The sequence below is a fragment of the Drosophila virilis genome, chromosome 4, assembly GCF_030788295.1.
Source record: "Drosophila virilis strain 15010-1051.87 chromosome 4, Dvir_AGI_RSII-ME, whole genome shotgun sequence".
NCBI lineage: Eukaryota > Metazoa > Arthropoda > Insecta > Diptera > Drosophilidae > Drosophila > Drosophila virilis.
Genome location: NC_091546.1, coordinates 25,831,627 through 25,852,550, shown reverse-complemented (window position 1 = coordinate 25,852,550; position 20,924 = coordinate 25,831,627). Strand labels below are relative to the sequence as shown.

Sequence of the window (20,924 nt, the reverse complement as noted above, 5' to 3'; positions counted from 1 at the left end):
TACTCCAGACCCGTCTATATATCAACAGCCATAGCTGCCATAGGCTGCCTTCTAACACCTTTCAAGCTTCTACGGGCGGAAATGTCTCAAGAAATGGGAATCAAAACACGAACAGAACAACGACATGGCATAAAAATGTCAAAGTTCTCCGTCCCCAGGCCCCTGCCACCGTCGAAAGAGTTGAAATTTAAAATTTATTCTTGGCATTGAATTTGTCAGCACGCTGCAGCACACCAATTTTTCAATTTCAGCTCGGTTGGATGGAAATTATTTGACTCAGATATTTAAGACTTTTCCGAAATTTAGGTGTCGTCTTTAAGCGCTTTATTTGGCATTTTGCGCATATTTAAGCTAAAATCAAATTGACCATCATTAAAAATAGAACATTGCATGCACAATGGCAAAGCGATGCAACAAAAGCTGTCAATTGTCTGGGTCAAAGGGCATTCAACTTGTACATTCCAGCAAAAGTGTTAAGCTGATAACTTCTGTTAAGCATTTTAAGCTTAAATTATTCTTTTCTCGAGAGAATAATTTTCTTTTGAAATATGTAACGCATATGCGATATATTGGATACCATAAAGTATGTGTACATTCAAGAACAGATATATTCAAGTCTATCCGTATATCTGATTTTATTCAAACTATTCTCTTACTTTTAAAGCTATAGTAATGCAACTTTGCATAGGTGCGTCTTTTTATCCAGGCAGTACATATATAATCCAAAATAATGACTAACCCAATGACCGCTTTTTGGGATATCGTAACCAAAATCAAGGACAGTGCCGCTGACTATAATTCTAACAAAAGCCGTATGAAACCAGCCTCTTAGAGCATAAGGTCAATGGGGAAAGAAAGAATCGGTCGGCAATAGGGTATTTAAACTCTGGCATGCCAAGATAAACAAGTTTCTTTGTTATCGTCTATTTTGTGGGTTGAGCTTAGGCCACAATGCCAATTGGTCGACAGGTTAAACGGCGGATCGAAAGCTTTTCAATGAATAATTGAAAACGACCTTTTTTGTGAGGGTAATTAAAAAAGTTTTTCAATATGCGCCCGCCGAGTGTCATGTCGTGCAATTGACAGTACAATACTTTTCTTCTTTTTTAAAGCTATTGCCAACCGTTCCGCTAATTGTTAGAAAGGTACAGCCCGGATAAAGGGGAAGAGGGGCGCAGTCTGAGCACATTCCTTGACTGACGTAATTAAAAAGACGTCAAGCGAAGTTTGTGCAGTTTGTAATGTGCAATTGATGCGACAGGCCGTTAACTGCACTCCCGGTTAGAAACTAGTACTCCAGCCATCGCCATCCCTATCCTCATCACCATCACCATGGCCATCTGCCCTTGTCTCCAGTTTTCTAATTAAATGAGCTAACGGCCAATGCAGCGTCACATTTGTCTTGAGTGTCCGACAATTTTGTGACTTATGGCGAGTTTCAGTCGGACCCGGCCTCGGACTCAAACGAAAAGCAAAGAATGGGACTGCAAGCCAGCGTCCGAGTGGGGCAAGATTTATGAGGTAAAAGCAATTAGAAAGTGACATCAACAAGCGATATTAATAACGTTTAAGAGTTACAAAAAGCCGAAAGTTCAAAGTTGAGGAGGAGAAATAGATGCGAAGAGTATGAAAAACATAAATATGCATATTCAAAAGAAATGAACAGCGTTTTTCTAAAGATAAAAAGGTTTTTGTTGCAGTGATCCCATTGAAAATAGGAAGGAATCTAATGAGCAGATAGTGTGCAATATATCTGATCAGATTGGTTATACATATTCTTGACTGATTTAGCCAAGTCAGACTGTCGGACTGTATAAACATGGCGATATCAGAGAGAGATAGAGTTTTAACATTATATTTTATATGAGTATAAATCATTTATTTGACCACATACTTAAAATTTGATTGCCTTGTTAGCAGTAAACCTCAACTTTCTGGGCAGTGTCCGATTCATTTTCGTCTTCGAACTCTCGTAACATACCTTGCAAAATTTCCAGCTCAATCTTGATAAAATCCAATTGGCCCTCAATATTTTTGCGCCATATATCAGGAGCAAGATCTGTGACCATAAATTTATTAAATGCTTAAGAAGTTTCGTTCCAATAGCGAACTTACTGCGTCTTCGACAAAGAATGTGGTATAAAGTGTCAATGGCATCCATACTTCGCTGCTTTTCCAAATAATTGGCGGCTATAACATCCTTAGTATGTGCCAGAATCTTTTCCCACCTATAGCAGAGAGCACGTGATTCATTATAGGATCGTTCCAGCTTGGACAGATCATTCTTAAGGCCCAGTACGGCGAGGGCTGCCTCGTTAGTGATCTTAACCATGTGCTGACGCATCGCCTCGATTTCCTGTAGCTTCTTGTTTTCCAGTTCGCTGATCTCAAGTTGGGCTAGCACTATGCGACAAGGTATCAATAGGGACAAGTTCTAAACAGACTCCGCCATGCTTACTGAGTGCATCGCAGCGATCCATACAATCCTTCGGCGAGACAAAGATATCCGAGATGTTTACAACATCCTCGAGTACCTTTTCATAGGGCTGCAGCTCCTCGACTGTGCCTTTGAGCGCCTCCCGAAAGGTTGTTAGTTCGCTAATGGAGGTCCTGAACTTTTTGATGTCCTCACTGAGTTCCTTGTGTAGCTCACTCTCACTGTTGATGGCATGCTCTGCGATTCGTTTCTTGTCCGCGCAGTCCTTGATAAAGCTGTTCACTTCAATAAAGCGCTGCCTCAGTACCTCTTGGGTCTTGTACATCTTTTTCACTCGCGCCTCATTTATAATCGACTGGCGCTTAGAATCGGCCAGCATCTCCTTCTGCAACTTGAGCATTTGATCATGCTCTCGAGTATTATGTATGTAGAGGAGCTCGATGGAGTCGCCAGTGGCGTCCGCATTCGGTGGCTTGCTAGGAAGAGGTTCTAGCTGAGAAGAGCCATATTCTTCCGTCACATTATGATCCACTTACATAAAGTACTTTTCCTGTAACTTCGACAACAAGTAGTCGCCCACTGCCTCCTCGGGCCGCAAATCCAGATTGCCCAATACATCGATGGTCTTCGTCGGCTTAGTTCGTGGCATTTCGAAAAAGCTTAACTTTAGTAATTATTAACGCAAATAAAAGCAAAATTAAAAAGCAAAAGAGAAAAATCTCTTGAAACTATGTAAGTGTTGTAATGTATTGAACATGAATGAATGAATGCATAGCTAAAATGCTTTAAACTAAATTGATACTCTATTTGGAAGTAAAACTCAGGGCACAAATACCAATCGTTGCCTGGGAAACGAAGGCTAAGCCCCTGACAACCAATGTTTGTTACATTTATCAGTGGCTGGCCTGTAACTGGGTAACCAACAGTACCACGAAAATCAGTTGTCCAAAGCGTTGAATGCAGAACCTATAAGAGCTAGGCTTGAAAATTTTCCTATTAATGCTAAGAAAGAGTTTTTTGGATACTCAACAACTTGTGCCGCTTCCAAGCAATCGATAAGAATCGATATTGAAATCTGTTTATTTAAGCATATCTCTTAAGTTCTTAGAGCTATAGTTTAGTATATACACCAGGCACACCCCATAGCAATAAATCAAAAGTCAAAGAATATGTTGAGCATTAATATGACTGCTATTGCCTATTCCTATGTTTTTTCTGATAGTGACCCTTGGATTGGATTTCAAGTTTCAACAGCTCATATTGTTCACACTTCACGTTTAGTCGACAAAAAAACGTTTACAAAACAAAAGTTCAGATTATATTTTTAACTAGAGAGCAAGAAAATCCAGAAACATGCCGCGCCATAAGCCCACTCTTAAGACCGATGTCATCGGCAATCTGGACTTAAATCCCGAGGAGGCGGTGGGCGAGTATCTGCTCTCTCGCCAACAGGAGCGATACTTCGTGTAAGTATAGTCAAACCGGCTGACAGACGGCAATAAGCTGATTTCCCCATGCCAGGAAACCACCCAACTGGGACTCAGCGGGCGATTCCATTGAGATGCTCTACATAGCCAATGCTCGCGAGCATGATGCTATGCTGGTGCTGCAGCGTCAGCTGCTGGAGGATGCCCAGCGCCAGACTGAGCTGAACCACCAGCGCATAGCACAAATGTACAGGATGCAGGAGCGCTTGCGAAAGCGTTTCATTGAGGTAAACGGATTTATTAAGGACTGCGCGGACAAGAAGCGTACCGCCGAGAAGATCATCCGCCAAGAGGAAGCCCTGCATGACGAACTCAGCAAGTGCATTGATGAGTTCACGAAGTCGATCAGCGAACTGAATACTTTTCGACATGCTCTCAAAGAAACTGTTCGCCAGTTTCAGCCGTACGAGCGAGTCTTAGATGATGTGGTGGAGAAATCGGACATTTTTGTTTCGCCCAGGGACTGCATAGATCGTTGTGATGCATTAAGTGAGTTACAGAAGCCTAAACACATATTTATACTCAGGATAAACTCGTGTGAACAGTGCTTGCCCAGGTTGAAATAAATGAGCTGGAAAATAAAAAACTGCTGGAGATCGAGGAAATGCGCCAGCGCATGGTCAAGATCACCAGTGAGGCAGCTCTGACTGTGCTGGGTCTAAAGAACGATCTGGCCAAGCTGGAACGATCGTACAACCAAGCGCGCGCCCTGGGCCTCAAGTGGGAGAAAACCGTAAGCCTCTGCAAGGACACTATTAGCAACAACGATTTGGACAAGGATCGAGCACTGGATGGCATCCAAATAATTTATCGCATGTTGTGCAAGCGCCGCGGTATGTTATTCTATATGTTTGTGCCCACTGCTACCCATATTCACGGAATCTTCATCTAGATATCGACGCCCCTTTTCATCGGCGCGATGTAGAGAAGTCCGTTGATTTTATCAAGCGCGAAGTAGAGCTTCTGACACTCGTCTTGCGGGAATTAGAGAAAGGCACCCACAAAGGCAGCAAGTCCGTCCATCAGGAAGGCGCTCTCTGTGGATAATAAGTTGAAGACTTAAAGATTATTGATTATTGCGCGACTCTGTTATGTGAATAAAGATTAAAGCTTTGTGAAATTTCACGAGCAAAAAATAGCTTGCTAGCCCAGTTCTTAAAACATATGTTTCTTTCCCATAAATTCGTACTTGGAGCCAGGCAAATCAAGTAAAATTTAATAATAAAAAAAAAAAAAAACAAACCAATCCAATAAAAGATTGCTACTCACCCACATGGACAGAATTTGAACTTTTCAAGTGGCTGTCAATTGGGGGAAGACGAGGAAGCCCCGGCAAATAAATTTTACGTTCGGCCGCAATTTGACAACTGGAATCTCTTGCATCTTTCCATTCAATTGCCAATTGAGTTCTATGGCCAGAGATAATCCAACTTAAGGACAGATAATTCTTTTATGCGAACATTTTGTTTTCGATTTCTGTCCTCGCATTTACAACTCGAGCCACAAAGAACGAGGCAAGGGGCACGGCAAGGCACAACTAGCAACTAATTTCATGCCTCCTAGGCCACGCCCACTCTTATAGAAGTTTCGCCTCTTTGGCAAGGATACATTTGGACGGGGCGTGTCGTTTGTCTTTATTCAATTTACTTTATTTGATTTGCGACTTTTGCTGATATCAGCTGGAGAACTAAGTTTCACGAGGGTAGCAGCAGCAGCTCTCGCCTAAAAATCAAATCATCAAATTTGCCTCAAGCCAAATAAAATGCAAAGAAATGTATTTTTCTTTAGAAAAATCTACATACACATACCATTTTATATCTGTGTGTAGTTGGAAAAGTCAACGTTAGTTTATGTAAATGCCACCAGCTGACTGCCCACAAGACTACCCCGGGGAGCGTTCCATTTGGATTGTGGTCCTTTTACATGTCCTGCCGCAAAGGGCCGGAACGAGGGGCAGCAATTACATTAAGGCTGAGATAGTTTCAGCTTCGCCTTTTTTGTGTTGCCGTCGCATTTGGGCAAATTGTCTAAGCACTTAAGATTTGTTGCCTGTCATTTAAATAATTGAAAATATATCAATTGTCAGCAGTACTTAAGCCCGCTCGACAATAGGTATCCTACTGGATACCCGAGTAAGCGAAATATTCTCTGGTCGCCACGCCCACACCGAGCTGAGGTGCCAGACCATTTGAATAATATGTCAATTAACTGTTGTGTCGATAAGTATGTTGATGACATTGCATCTTTGACTGCATTGCATTTACAGTCTGCAAATTATATAATAAGAAATATTTAATTGTATTTGGCCACGCGTAGAAGGAGGGCGGACTAACAATTAACGTGGGTTGGCTGGAAAGTTGTGGAAACAGGAGAAATATATGGAGTTATATGCAAAAACGTAAGAAATTCCTAACTAGTTACTAGGCAAGCGCCTGGCCTAGTACAAAACTTCTCTAGGTCTAAGTTTGGAAAACTTTTTTAGCCATACACGATTCACTTTTCTTATATTTTTATTCCCTTTGCATAGTAGACGAAACACTTAATTTAACTTTACAAGTTCTTAATGTGCCGGCCAGACAGCGCAGCCCAAGAAGGCGGAGCGACAAATGGCAATTAGAGAAACAATTGAAGCCAATGCCAGAGTTGGAGGAGAAGGACAAAGGGCGAAAGGAAGTGACTCGCAATTAAAGGCCACTTGAAGTCACAGTTGAATTAACTGAAAGTCACAGTTGGCTTTAAGTCAGTTTAAACCGAAGGCTCTTTGATTGGCAGGCAGAACGGTAACTGCAATAAATGTCATGCGATTACCGCAACAACAACAATGGCAACGGCAACAGCTACATACAACATACAACATCTACAAGTCGGGAGCAAGAAGAAGGCTTTACGTTGATTAATACTATAACACATGATTTATTATGCTTGTCAATTGACAGGCAGCCAGGCTGGAAAAGCACATTATGAAAGCTGACTGAGGCGCTTCGGGCAGAGATTGGTATCGGAATCGCTTTGCCGTGTGCCGTGTGCCGTGCGCCTTGCCTTGGCCTGTGATAAGATGGCAAATCGGCTTAAGCGCAGGTCCGCCTGGTTCCATTCTCGGTGCCCCCAGCTGCCAGCCCGACAGACAAGCAAGCAACAATCGTCATCATCAATTCAGTCAGCGACATTAATATCCTCACGGGCGGGCCAAAGCTGTCGTCTGACATTTGTGACACCTGCATTGATTTGTCTTGTTCCTTGCCTTGCCGCCCGGCCATCCCTGGTTCGTGCCCAGGAAGGGCTCCTTTAAAAGCCACCTGCCCGCCATTGACTGAGTGCCTTTCATGTCTTACAAATGCCTTTTTTATGCGCTAATATCGCTGTGGCTTTTTGGGGGGCAACTTTAAGGTGGCCAGCCCCAGCCAATAGGCGAAGGGGCCATTAGTGCCAGGCTCTAATGGCCTAGACGACAAGGCGCTGCAATAACCGCCCCCCTAAAAGCCAACATCAGCAACTACATGAGCACTCAGTCTACTCGGTAAGTACCTTCACATAGTTGATAATTTATTCATTTGCCGGCTACGACGAAGTCGTCAACAACAGCAGCAACAACATAAAGGACCTCAGGACTCAGTAGCTCAAAATTAACCACATACACACAAACACACACACTCGCACCTAACACATGTTAAGATGGAGATAGAGAACTTTCGGGTGCCGAATGTTGACTGGCAGCTACCCTTAATGACTCCATTAGAGGAACAGAACAACCCCCTTCGACAATGCCAGCAATCAAGTCGACTATCTTAAGTCCTCTGATCCGCCCGGTCTATGCGGGGCGAAAATAAAAAATTTAACTCAATTTTTAATTTGATTACTGGGCGTCAAAGGCAACAGCTCAAACAATTGAGAATTATGCTTGAATACTCTTGGATAACAGCTGTCGTCCTATTAGGTCACCCCAGCCCCCTTTCATCAGATTTTCAATGGAGTTGCGGGCCTTTTGTTGCGACCGAAGTATTTAGCGGGGCATTTTGTATGCCTACGAAATTTGTTCATCATTGTTAAGTCCTGTTTTGGGATGGAATGGGGTGGATTGCTGCAAGGGACAGTTTAAAGATCCCACACAACTGTTGTAAAAATTGGAATTGTAAATTTTACACTTATCAAGAAGCATTTGTTGCCTTTTATTGAACTGAATTACAGGCCATATGTGTGCCCTTTGCTCTCTCGATTGCGATTTGCATAAAATCATCGTTGAGCCCTAAAAATTATGTTCGGTTTTACGGCTATTGAACCGGGCTTAACGGAAGTGAAATATGGCTGTTTATGGTTTCTTTTGTAATTCTAAATGGTTTTTCTTGGCTCGCATCAAGGACCCTAAGAAACTACAAAGGTCTCGCATAGATTTCCGGAACAATTTATTATATTCTACAAAGGCGTAGCAGGTATGTTAATTGACCCCTTAAATAAGAAAACTGTCTGAGCTAGTCGATCGATTGAAACTACTTAAGATTTAGTTTTGTGATAGGGAGAAGGAGAGAGAGAGAGAGATCTAGCCTAAAAGGACATGTCCTCAAGCGGTTAGCTCTTGGCGTGTAAGCATTTATAAATATTGACAACTTAAAGTGAAGTCTATAAGTGACACGACACAGGCACCCCAGATAGCCCAGACACCCAGCCCGAAAACGAAAGGAAGCTTTCTGGGCAAGGCAACATCAACAATATCAGCAGCAACAACGACAGCTACAACAAAAACAGCAACACTTGTGGTCAAACTTAAAAGCCTGTTTGATGGTTACCTCATGCCTGACGGGAGCAAGAGACCCGCTCCCCGATAGCTAGCCGGAGGGTTGGGTAATAAAGTCCGCTGCTTGAAACTGTCAGAAGTAAGTGCGTGCGGCAGACACTCGGCGTGGTGAGGGGTTGGAGGTTAGGTCGAGGGCTAGATATAGAGAACAAGAGATGACTTGGTGAAAATATTGACAAAGCAATTTGCTTGTCAGACAATTAAGCGTCTAATTGGATGAATGCACGGCCACGTGGTAAGAGAGAGCAAAAACGAAACGAAATGAGAAAGGGCGAGCGGAAGTTGTCGGCTTAAATTTGAACAACTCCAATGGCCCCAACCCACTGAGACCCGACAGAACGTCAGAGCCAGGGATTTATGTGGCAGCCAGACTGCGATATCTGTAGACAAGTGAAGCAATAATCACAGTGCCATAAATTCAAAGTGCTTTTACCCTAAACAAGCCAAACAAGAGGCGGCAGTTTTTAATATATAACTCAGAGATATGCTAGAATGACAGCTGTACGGATCCGGATCTGGACACTTTGTCACAAATGAAACAGACTCGAGAAGATGCAAAAATATTTCGAGTACAGCATTATGGCAGCTGAGTGTGAGCTGGCTGATGGCAAAGGGGCACACTGGGCGGAGGCGGGCAAGTCGAGTCCACAGCTGCTCTCAGTTCAAGGACTAAGCGGCATGGTTGGATTTGCATGCTAGAGAAGAGCAAAGAGCTTGTTGCCAAAGATAAGTGAAATGTAATTCAAGCTGGCAGTGAAAGTGCCTGCAGGGTATTTCTTGTGAAAGGCCGAACGAGTAGAGGGGGGGAGGGGTGTTACGAAAAGAGAGGGTACGAGTTTAACTGGCACTAAGTGGACTGCATCGCGATGCCAGATAGCTGCATTAGAGGCTATCAAAACGCCATTCAAGTCGCCTGCATTGAAAACTGTAATCAAGTCGTCTCAAAGTGGGTCAGGCAAATAAAAGTGTGGAGTGAAAGCATGGTAGGCGGGCTCGGAAGGACGGTGCGTCATCTTCCTCACATGTGAGTATGCGGCACGAACATGAAAGTATTTGCAATCCAACGCAGTTTCCATTGAAGCTCTCTTTTTCTCTGAACTCTTCACAAATTGTCACCATTTGCTGCGCTCGACAAGGCGATGAGCCGCACTCCTCTTGGCACCACGCTCCCTACCCCACAAGTAGATAAACATGTGGGGTAGATGGAGGCCACGCCTGGGTGGCTTTCAAAGCGTTTACATTTACATTTCTTAGCTAGCTCCTTCTGCTGATTTATGTCCTGCAATTGACATGAAATTTTTCGGCTGTCAGACGGATGTACTGACAGTTTACCTAAGAGACAGCAGCAAGAGACAAGAATAATATTGTATACATATATATACCTATATATTTATAGATAGATATACACCTTGGCACAGTACGTGTGTGTGCTTTAAGAAAGTTGGCAATTGCCTTTAAGGAGTCTGTTATTAAGAGCATTATGCGCACCACCAAGCCACAAGGCGCAGAAACCACACGCCTTGCTTGGACAGCGTGCAAAAACTTAATTACTCTCTGGTCAGCGGGGCCTGAGCTCAACTGGGCAAAATGTGTTCATCATTGGCCCCTTCACACCTCATAAAGACCGCAATAATAAACGCAATTTGGGCAGAAATCCAATTAAATGCCCGATGCCAGATGAGAGCAGTCAACCAGCAAAGCACCAAAGCAATTCTCGGATCCACCAAACACAACACTAAACCACAACGACAACTTTCGCAGACAACATCATCGATGTCTATGAGGATAATAACCAGCTGCTGCTTGATGAGAGGGGCTGATGAGATGGCAGACACTGCTAAGTGACTGGTCGCCTGGCATTTATTGTGCTCTCTGATAAAAATTGCAATTATTTAGCCGAAATGTGCGAGGCGATGGAGTAGGCGGCGTCTTGGCGAAGTGTGAGCCAACATGTGAGCGAACCCCATGACAAAGTCATCTGTAATTTATTTCCACTGCCTGTTAACTGTTGACTTGGCTGTTGACTTGCCCCGGCGAGACAAAGGCAAACAAACCATCTCAAGACAACTTGCAATTGTGGCATTGATGTGGCGACTCCTGCGCTGGACACTTTATGTGGGACTCTCTCTCGCCCTTTGGGTGTGTTGAATGCTGTGGCTAATGAAGTGCATGCAAATCCGCCTTGGCTTGGCCCTGGTTTTCAGCTGAGTTCTTTGCTGGCTTCTAATGAGTACGAGCTGTGGCCGAAGGTGTGGCATCAAAGTGTTCAAGAGCCAGTCCAAGTTTTAGTGCAGTTTCTGCTCCATTATGCACTGGCTGGCCAGGCCGCAGTTAAACTTTAGCTTCAGCCTTAGCCACTTCACTGGCGTTCGACTGGCATCCAGGCAGGCATCCACTTGATGTGGCCAATATGCTGCCGTTTGCCTCTTGATGTTGATAAATGATGTTGCATTTTCATTTAGAAAATTTGTTGCTAAAGAAAAGTCACTGATTGACTAACAGGACGGCATTGAGGCAAAAGTTGCCAACAAGCGATGCAGGCCCGCAATCGGAGCTGGAGCTGGAGATGGAGACATGGACAGATGCAGTGACTGCTTGTCAGCAAAACGTTTAGTGGCAGCAAATACATACACAGGGAAGGGAACACCAACACGAGACACAACCACACACAACACACACACGCAGAGTGGCTGGCGAATCAATTATGCTGCAGACACCAGTTGCAGCCAGCTCCAAGCTCCAAGGGACCAAAGCTGCAGTAAAGTTGCATGTAGAGCAAAACAAAGAGAGAGAAAAAGTCAGAGAGAGAGAGAGGGAGACAGGATTGGTCCAGACACTGCTGAGTTGGCCAAGTTGCTGGCAACCAGCTGCTAATGCAAAAAGCGAAAAGTTTTCCAACTTAGCTAAGCGGAATGTTGACGCCTAGAATTGGGGCTGAACATAAAAGATGCTGTGTTGCTTGTGTCATGGTGTCATCTATTAATCAATTTCAGAAATCGCTTTAAAATAAGAAATGATTGCAATTATGAAGTCGAGCACTGGATGCGGGCAAACTTATTTACTCTCCTAAGCAATAAAGACTCGCTCCATGCCTCCTAGAAGGCGATCTAAACATCTGCGCATGAATCAGATCAGATCAATTATATCCTCTTTCAGATAAATTAAAAAAATGACTTACCTAGAATTGCTTCATGCAGGCATTAAGGTTGTTATCGATCGTAATCGTAATCGACATATTAACAAAGGTTTCAGTTTGAACTTGAGAAACAATGTTTGCAAACAATTTGACACAATATTGGGATCTGGATCTGCTGGAAAAAGAATTAATAAATGTTTAAAAAGGTTTGTTAGTTATTTCGAGTTTTCTAAGCCAACATTTCGTCCTAACCTAACCTATTTATATTATTATTAAAAAAGTTACATAACAAATCAATCGGTAAGAGACTTGCCTAATGAAATTTGGGGCAACCCTTGAAGTAAAATATATATTTCGACGGTATATCCAAGTGCTGATCCGTGGCAACCTTTCAGTTTTATGCCCATCTCAGAGCAAATCTTCAAAGTGACTGATGTCAGCTCTGCTTGGCTTGGCACCCGACGGCTCTGCCAGCTGGCTGAGCAAGGACAAGGACACGCATCCACATCCGCCCACAGCCCGCATACCCAATGGGCACCCATCAGTTGCAACAATGCAGCCCTGACTGCGTAGATGCCTTCCTGGCTTGCACTCCAAAATGCCGTTGCAATTCCGCTGCCATTCTTTTGCAAATGCTTGAAGCACTTTCATTGTGGGTCCTTCCCAGCCAGGGCCCACTTGTACGCGTCGCATGCCTGGCCGCCCATTGTCAGTGCAACTTTTGTTGCAAGGCGCAATGCTTTAATCTTAAACATGCCACCGGAACACTTGAGCATTGTCAAGTGGCTGTCAGCTACCAGCTGCCAGGTCGCCGCACCATCACACCACCACACCACCGCATCACGGCTTCCAACCACTTACCACCCACAACAGCAGGCGACAGTTGTCCCGCGCATGCAAAGCAGACTAGCGCTTGACTGTAGCCCCAGCTCCTATCCAGGCTCATCCCCCATTTGCCCGAGCACTTCTAAGCGGGCGCAGCCTTGGCTTGAGAGGTCTTCAGCATGGCTAGAGTCGACTTTCGCTGTGCTTTAAAGCTCTGTTTAATTTCCATTTCAAGCCACGCCCCAAGCAGCTTAACAACCAAATCCTTTAGTGATTTGAAGTGTTTATCTATATCGCTAACCGCAAGCCGATGTTCGACTCCCCCGCCTCGAATCCTTTCGAGCTGCGTTCCGGCACTCAATTTGTTGTTGTTTTGGTTTTGGTTTCGGTTGCTGGTATTTGGTACGTGGTACCCGGCTGTTGGTTGTTGGTTGTTGGTTCCTCCTCTTTTTTGGCATGTGCACATTTAATTGAAATTTCCCAACACGCCCATTGGCCTCCCTTTGACGCCCCCTTTTCTACGCACTATGCGCTTGTCTTAAGCGAAAATTTTAATTAAAATTTTCGCAAAGCTTTGTCGTTTTTTTCGCTCAGCTTTAAAGTGTGAAGTTCCAAGACACTTTGCCGGCTGCTCCAAGAATGGGACTTACCCCCACAGAATCTCTGTCACCTCGCCCTCCACAACCCACCTCTTGACAGCCGCTGGTAAAATATTTAACATGCAAATGAGTTTGGCTCTGCATAAAGTTTCGCTTTAAATGTGTTTATTTTAGTTGCCACGCCCATCCCGCCTACCGGATTCCTCGTTAAAAAGAGTTACAAAGTTAGTGAATATTTTAACACTTCTTCGTTGCGTTTAACATTTATTCAGCCGGGCCACTTTCGCGGACTGAACGCTTAGATAGGGCCCCCCCCCCCCTACCTGGTATCTTCCATTCTCTGCTCCTTGGTATCTCCATTGTCATCCCTGCCCCAAGTCGACTTTTTACATGTTAATGAGTTTTTAAATTTCAATGAGGTGGTCAGCTCAAAGAATCGCGTGCTGATTTCAGAGGAGTTTCCAAACCCAACGGGGCATTTCGTTGTCCACTTCCAACAGCTTTTAAATCTTTAATCAACAGCAATTCTATCAACACTTTTCACTTTTCCCACTTCTCACCCACACTGTCCACTCCCACATCATCATCACCATCATCATCAGAGTCGCTGTTGCAGTCACATGCGAACAAATCTTTGGCACGTTTCAATTCATTAGCTTCGTGACATTTGTCGTTTGATTTCACTCGGGCAATAACTTTGCCCCAGTGGCCCTCCTCCTCTGCTACCCCACCCCCTTCGACCTGTGTCTCGTCGTTGCAGCGTCGAACTCATTCATGCATTCATTCGCATTCACACGCATGCCTCAACCCAGTAACAGCACCCCCCCGCCCTACTCATCCTCCTGCCACTGCTCGCTGCAATGAAAACGCATTGTGGTCGAAATTGTTAACAAAATGTCAAACGGAAACCCGGCGACGGCAGACGTCAGAAGGGAGGCGGGAGGCGGGTGCTGCACCGGCGGTGCCCAATAAAACTTCAATAGCCTCGGCGACCCGAAATTCTACAGTGAGTGATTTTTACGCAGCCGAATTATAGGAAGTGCCGCCAGGAGGCAGGGGCAGCCGGGTGCCGCGGCGGGCGGAGGCAGAGGCGGAGGCGAGCGGGTGCCAACTGATTGTGCGGTTGTTGTTACAATTGTTGTCATTGTTATAACTGTTGTTGTTGTTGATGTTGTTTATGTTGTTGTTGTCGTAGCACGTGATGCTGATGAGTCCAATGGGCGACAGAGATGAGCTGTGCTTTCGACATTCTCGGGTTGAGCATGAAGAAAACATCATTAAAATTATGAGATAGAAAATGCCATCATCATTCATACTATATTATTATTATTCGATTTTCTTAAAAATGAAAATAAAATCAAGAGAAAGTAAGTGTTGAAATTTGAAATTGATTAATGACATATTAAATTTTTTAAATTTAATTTAATTTAATTGTTTACTTCACACAAACAGAGCCTGCTTAGTTGAATAGAGAAGGTCCGAACTTGAACCTGAGCTGAGCCATATTTTGGCTAAAAAATTTATTTTCTTGCTATGTACAATTTTTATTCAAATTGTTTACATTGTGCTTACGATATTTTCAGTATTACGAAAATGCTACAATTTCAAAATACAGCAAAATATAAATATAATTCATTTTATTAAGGGTATTATATATGAAGATATTTGACTAATTAAAACAAAGAGCATAGAATTCTGAGTATTCGAAGAAACCTCTTTCTATAAACAACAAGTTCTGTGATTTTTGGTCATCGCTGAGCTGCAGGGACACGCGACTATTCAACTATGCAACACCTTTTCCATTGGAGTTTTCACTCTATACCAGAGTAGCTTATTTTGCGGGATATATTCAGGGGCTTTTCATCTGTATTTGTTGTTGCAGCTGTTGTTACTATTGCAGTGCTCTTAATTTCGGGTTTCGGTGGCGGGCACGTATTCAGCTCCAATGTAATTATGGAGCGCACATGTGTTTGCCTGATTAGGCGATAGGTGGGTATGGGTTTGGGAGTAGCCGCTGCACCGATTTGTATGCAGCTCCTGCTTTGCGCCGGGGTCTCTGCGCTAGGGTCTGGTTCTGGCGTGCGTGACCGGCAGTTGTTGCGATGTTTGACTTACAATTAAAATCGTATATATATATATATGTACAATACATATATACATATATGCTGCACACAACTCATTATCAAATTTGTCGCGAATTTGTACACCATGTTTTTATATATGATAAAGGGCGTGGCACTTTCTGGTAAGAGTGGGGAAGCAGGTGACAGCGCATTTGTTGCGTCGAGTGCGAAAAATGTTGTTGCTACTGGTGCGCTGCACTTTGATTGAACTGCAGATAGGATGAGTGTCAAATCGGATAATACAATAATAATTATTATTATAATTGGATATGAATACGGCGAATTATAGAACCTGTTGGCATTACATCGTTTTAATTATGGTATATTTTATCTCGCTTGCACGGAAACATGTTGCATTAGTCCCAATCACATTTGAATATGTGCGCTGTCAGGTTGGCAGCGACATCTTGGCCAGGCTGCCGTCTTGAATGTCATTTCGCGTCGGCATGTTACCTGCTGGACGTATTCCCCTCGCCCCTCAGCAGCCCTCGGACGTCATGTTAACGACGCAACATGCAGAACATTTGCACATGCATCGAAACTAACGAACTGAGCCCTCTCTCTCTTCCCTCTTTCAGCACATGATACAGCTCACTGCCTCGAAGCGATCCTCAGTGAAATGCAAACCAATTTGTGGCAAGTGCCTCGGTTGCTATGACACATACGGTGCCCGTGGCACGGCCTCTGCTGAGCTGAAGCTGAGCTGCCTCGTGGAAAGATGAATTGCTTCCGAATATGATGACGAGGCGTGTTAAGCGATGTAACAAAAAGAGTGCAGAATCTGAAATCTGTTAGGCTGCGGCCCCCAGTCGCCAGTCGCCATTCGGCAGTTGGTTCCTGGGCGACGTCTTGTCAGGGGACACGCTTGAAATTTATTGCCGCAGTTGTAAAATACGAAATGCGTCGTAATTAGTTGCAACTTGAGTTATTTGTGCAACAATGCAGCATGGAAAGCAAACCAATCGACCAATGAATTGGCCTGAGAGCATGCCAAGCGGCCAGTGGCAGTGGAATGCGAGGAGTGGATGATGGGAGGCTGAGAGCTGAGGGCTGAGACTCATTAGAACCGTCTCCCGTTCGCACATTAGACACGTACGCCTCGCATTTGGCTTTTAAATATTTCGCTTACATTTAAAAGTGCATAAATTTGTGAGCACCATAAATTTCAACTCGCACTCATCACTTGGCATGCCAATGAGCCGGAGCAAAAGCAGGTGTAGGGGGCGCAGCAGCAGGTGGAGGGTGAGGTTGACTGAAGTCTCATGCATTGTCGATTTATCAGGAAATTGTTTATTATATTGCTGAAGAACTTTTTATGTGCGCTCCACTCATCGAGGACATTGTGTCGGGCGTCGTTTGCTTTATGACCAGCGACATATTCGGCTCCACGTCCCCCGTCCGCCAGATGGCGACTCGCAGGCCGTTTGGGTGGCAAACTTTATGACTGTATGTGCCAAAGCGTGGGAATAGTCGTCATTGTGGCCCATGGCCATGAGCCATGCCACACCAGCTAGTGAGGATTGTGATTCTGATTTATGCTAAAGGTTTCGATAAGCGCACGAAGATGGTCCGATGGACACTATTATACAGTCAAGGAGTGTCAGAGAGACAGGCAGAGAGAGAAAGGGAAAGTGAGTGAGAGAGAGAGAGAGAGAAAGAGAGAGAGAGAGAGAGAGAGAGCGAGAGAGTCAGCCCAGCAATCATAAAACCTAACCCCACAATAACAGACTTTCATGACTGAGTTCTTGTTATTGCTGACTTTTCTTGCCCGACCTTAGGCAAAATATCTTGGAGAAATATTTTTCTTATATTCACCCAAACAATTAAAAAAAAAATATATTAGGAAGATAGCATTGAGACTCGCACTTCGAGATCGTGTGACAGAATAATAAATAGAAATAAATGTTTAAAAAAATTGTTGCCTCAATTAGACTCAAGCTCGTAATAGACCTCGCTGCAAACTCTTTATTCGACCGTCATACCAACAACTTATTTATTTACTTATTTAAAAAAAAAACTGGATTTCGATGTCAATGCTTATCGATTGTTTGGAAACGGGCAACTTCTCGATTATCGGAAACAAGCTCGTACTACGCGGGCACTGGGAGGACCCACATACAATTTCAAGTCTCTATCTTCTACAGGTTCTGATATCCTTGCGTTCATACACACGGAGGGACAGACGGATGGACGGACAGACAGACTGACATGGCTAGACTAGGCTCGGCTATTGATGCCTTTTTACGCATTTTTAATGGGCTTAGGGTATGAAAAGGTAATGCAATTTATGAGAATTTAATTTAGTCTACATGATAGCCTGGCGACACTTTTCCAAAATTGTACTGTTTACAAAAAATATGGATATATTCAAAGCAAATACAACGCCAACATTGAAAAGGATCCACTAACTAAAAACCTGTCCAGGTTAAAGACCCTTCAAGTCTTCCAGTTGTTATTTAAAACAGAAGCCACTATAAAAAATTGACAACCTGGACGTAATTTTTAAGGCGCTTGTTTGACATTTCTGCTTTTAGATACAAGCATGTTAAATATTTCGTCAGATATCTGTAGCTCAAGGCAGGCACCACAAAAATAGAACAGCCCCCCTTTCAGTCGAGTGCTCCACCGCCAAATTCACTCCCACGCCAACCCCACCTCAGTTAGTGTGTGTGTGTGTGTATGTGCATGTGTTTGTGCGTTAAGGCCACCCATGAATTAATACTGGTCGCCACACAAAACTGTCTTTACCCCATGTTTGGACGTTTTAAAGTATGAATACGATTTCTACATATGTTGTCGGGGTCTGTTCCAATTATGCCGCACTCGAATATCAAATTAAGAGCCCGCTGCTATGACAGTTTTAATGTCTTTAGCACCATAAAAACTGCACCCCATAAACGGGTGGAACAGGCCTCAACAATAAGTCGCCTCACAGACGAAATCCACAAGACAATTATGAAAATCGGAGGCGCTCTGCACCCACGCGCATATTTATAAGTGCGTCCCAGCACTCTGTCCTAAGGGAACCACAAAAAATATGACGGCAATTCCGTTGCTTGCAACCTAGAAAAATGCTCACCTCATTCGTGTTCCTGCACTGAAATCATATTTCATAAATAGGCAAATATGCGTCGGGCCTTGCGGGGATGTGTAAGGATGGATGAGGTCGGGGCAATGGGGAATCTCCGATCTGCTCCCCCGCAGCAACAGCTGCTGGTAATTAATGGCTGGCCGCGTTCAATGCACTGGATAATCACGCGGCTGGGAACGGCAACAACTCTTTCAAAATCTCAGCAAATAAATCTTGGCCACTAAAACTCGAGGGTAACAAACTGCTTAAAAAGGCCAAGCAGACAGGGAGAAAGAGCCAGAACGAGAGAGAGATAGTAAGGGAAAGAGAGAGAGAGCGAGAAAGAGAGAGACGGAAAGATAGTGCGAGACACACGAAAAACTTCTTTATTTCGGTATAAATTACATCCTTGGGTAAAAGTGTTTCGATTTGTTAAGGCAAAGAAAATTGTGGAATAAGGATTTACTGTTAATCACGATAAATTTAATTTGTTTAAGCGGAATACTTAAAGATTATCTTTCACGTAAGGCTAGGATTATTTAGTTTAAATAAGAAAACAATTTAATTTAATGTTAATAGGTCTAGTTAAGCAATGATAAGCAATGTACATTAAAAAGCTGACATTAATGTATTTATACTTATTATGAATTGCTTGCAGAAATTCAACCGAATTATGCATATTTAGCTTTAACAACAAATATTCTGAGAGAAGTTTTACTAAGTACATGAATTTAACTTGTAGCATGTCTTTTACCATCCCTTTGGGGGAATAGTTACTACGTGCCTAAGATTGAAGCGCCATTCTTTGTACTAGCTGTGTACATTGGGAAAACTGTGAAACATTGTAAAGGTCCTTGGATATGAGTTTTAACACTATGCATAGCTCATCAAATTTCAGACCCTCATCCTCAAAAATGAGGGACTGATTTTGAGAAACAGTTCCTAAGATGAATTTTAGCCAACATTTTTTAAATGACTCATATGCTGTTTGGATGACAATGTAAGCTTTTCATACAATTGTCTTACCTGTTGCGGGTAAATTTAGGCTGTGCATTGATTACCAGTCAGTCGAGACAGTCGTATTTTCTGCAGTTCAATTACATAAGAAATTTTTAATAACCTCCAAAGTATTTCAATAAAATCCCAATGGAGCGTAATAAGTTTAAAGAGTCATACTACATTTAATATCTTTCTAGGTCGGTCGACGTGCTGTACATCTGACCAAGCTTTATTCCATGATCATTCAAAGCAAATCCCCCACAGGACATAAGCTGCAGCCTCCAGTGATTTGCGTGTTGTGCCACAACAATGCAACTGCCGCTGCCCACAGATGCTATTCGGCTTAACCAGGTTCTTTGTCAATTTTACTGGCCAGCCAGCAAGCCCATAGGCGTTATGTGAACAGCAAACTATTCGCACTAATGCCACGATAGCACAATAAATACGCCGCGCTGCGAGGCTCCGAGGCTGGAAATGGGCAACAAAGGGGGGATCGGGGTCATATTGAGCAATCAAAGCCAACTGCGTCCAGGCGCATCTCATCCGCTGCGTGGGCCCCTGACTCCTTCTCCTGCTGCTCCTCGTTCTCTAATTGCATGTTGTGTTGCTCGTTTGCGTTGTCGCTGCTCTTGTGCTCCATCAGCTGCCACTTGTGCCCATTTGGCCATTGCTGCCACAGTACCACCGCCCCACCACCCCATCGCTCCACTTGATCCGCCTCCACGCTGCTCGCGCTTTAGAGTTGTTTTACATTTTTAATTGAATTTTCGCCATAGTTGGCATTCTTTCCCTTTGCTCGTGCTGTGGTGGTTGTTGTAGTTGTTGCTTTAACGCTTTTTCATTAGAATTTACACTTATTCATTAGTTGCAGCATGCAACAGCTGCAGCTGTAATAAAATTTTATTTTATTATGCTGACATACAATTCATTAACCAAGAGACCAAGTGCAACAGCACAAACTGCGACTCTCGGATACACAGCTGGTGAAAGTGTCCATTCTATATGGCTATCGAATGGACTGTGCAACTTTATATTCTGAAAAACAAGTTGGCCTTTTACGAGAGGCTGAGATAAGTCCATATCTGAGTTGCAACATTTAACACATCCCAAATTTGTTTAAATACATCCCTTTTGCAAACGGCATTAACTAGTTCAATATCATCCCATATCTCTGCCATCTCCCTTTCTCTCTTTCTCTATCCCTTTTCCACACTCCCAAGAGCCTACTCAGGTAATAAGTGTCCATACATAATTTCCTTAAAACGTTGTGCAGGAATCTTTGTATCGTAAAAATGTTGCTGCGGCAGCCACGTAAAAACTCCCTTGGGGTCATGTGGGGGAAGTGGGGGCGCCGCGGCAAATATTCTTTCATTTTTATATAATTTTAACTGCCACTTCAAAGTGCTTGTGTATTCGAAAATGTTGCCCATAAAAACATAAACACAACATCAACCAAAAG

General features: G+C 43.6%; 2 protein-coding genes and 1 long non-coding RNA gene across 3 annotated transcripts in view; 1 reads left to right on the top strand and 2 right to left on the bottom strand.

Annotated features, from left to right (window-relative positions):
- The window catches only part of LOC116651403 (uncharacterized), a 91,112-nt gene extending 78,588 nt beyond the window's left edge, over positions 1-12,524 (bottom strand). Inside the window, exons 1-2 of the long non-coding RNA XR_004304403.2 lie at positions 12,163-12,524; positions 11,892-12,021 (exon numbers count right to left, since the gene is read on the bottom strand). This is a non-coding gene — a long non-coding RNA (uncharacterized lncRNA). The remainder of the gene's footprint in view (positions 1-11,891; positions 12,022-12,162) is intronic.
- Positions 1,840-3,204, bottom strand: LOC6633917 (coiled-coil domain-containing protein 42 like-2). The gene is made up of 4 exons (XM_002057615.4): positions 2,974-3,204; positions 2,459-2,913; positions 2,116-2,403; positions 1,840-2,059 (listed from the first exon to the last, which is right to left on the bottom strand). Exons 1-4 carry the CDS (start codon positions 3,084-3,086, stop codon positions 1,914-1,916), a joined length of 1,002 nt encoding a protein of 333 aa, XP_002057651.1. The 5' UTR covers positions 3,087-3,204; the 3' UTR covers positions 1,840-1,913.
- Positions 3,696-5,062, top strand: LOC6633918 (coiled-coil domain-containing protein 42 like-2). The gene is made up of 4 exons (XM_002057616.4): positions 3,696-3,903; positions 3,959-4,413; positions 4,470-4,757; positions 4,817-5,062. The coding sequence occupies exons 1-4, from the start codon at positions 3,791-3,793 to the stop codon at positions 4,969-4,971; spliced, it is 1,011 nt and encodes a 336-aa protein (XP_002057652.1). The 5' UTR covers positions 3,696-3,790; the 3' UTR covers positions 4,972-5,062.
- Positions 12,525-20,924: the final 8,400 nt, after the last annotated feature.

Bases quoted from the DNA above. Each gene is read 5' to 3' on its own strand.
- LOC6633917 (XM_002057615.4), bottom strand. From the start codon at position 3,086: ATGCCACGAACTAAGCCGACGAAGACCATCGATGTATTGGGCAATCTG. The intron at 2,404-2,458 runs GTAAGCATGGCG...CTTGTCGCATAG, and splicing joins GGATCGCTGCGATGCACTCA to TGCTAGCCCAACTTGAGATC. The intron at 2,060-2,115 runs GTAAGTTCGCTA...TTATGGTCACAG, and splicing joins CATTCTTTGTCGAAGACGCA to ATCTTGCTCCTGATATATGG.
- LOC6633918 (XM_002057616.4), top strand. From the start codon at position 3,791: ATGCCGCGCCATAAGCCCACTCTTAAGACCGATGTCATCGGCAATCTG. The intron at 3,904-3,958 runs GTAAGTATAGTC...TCCCCATGCCAG, and splicing joins CAACAGGAGCGATACTTCGT to GAAACCACCCAACTGGGACT. The intron at 4,414-4,469 runs GTGAGTTACAGA...TCGTGTGAACAG, and splicing joins AGATCGTTGTGATGCATTAA to TGCTTGCCCAGGTTGAAATA.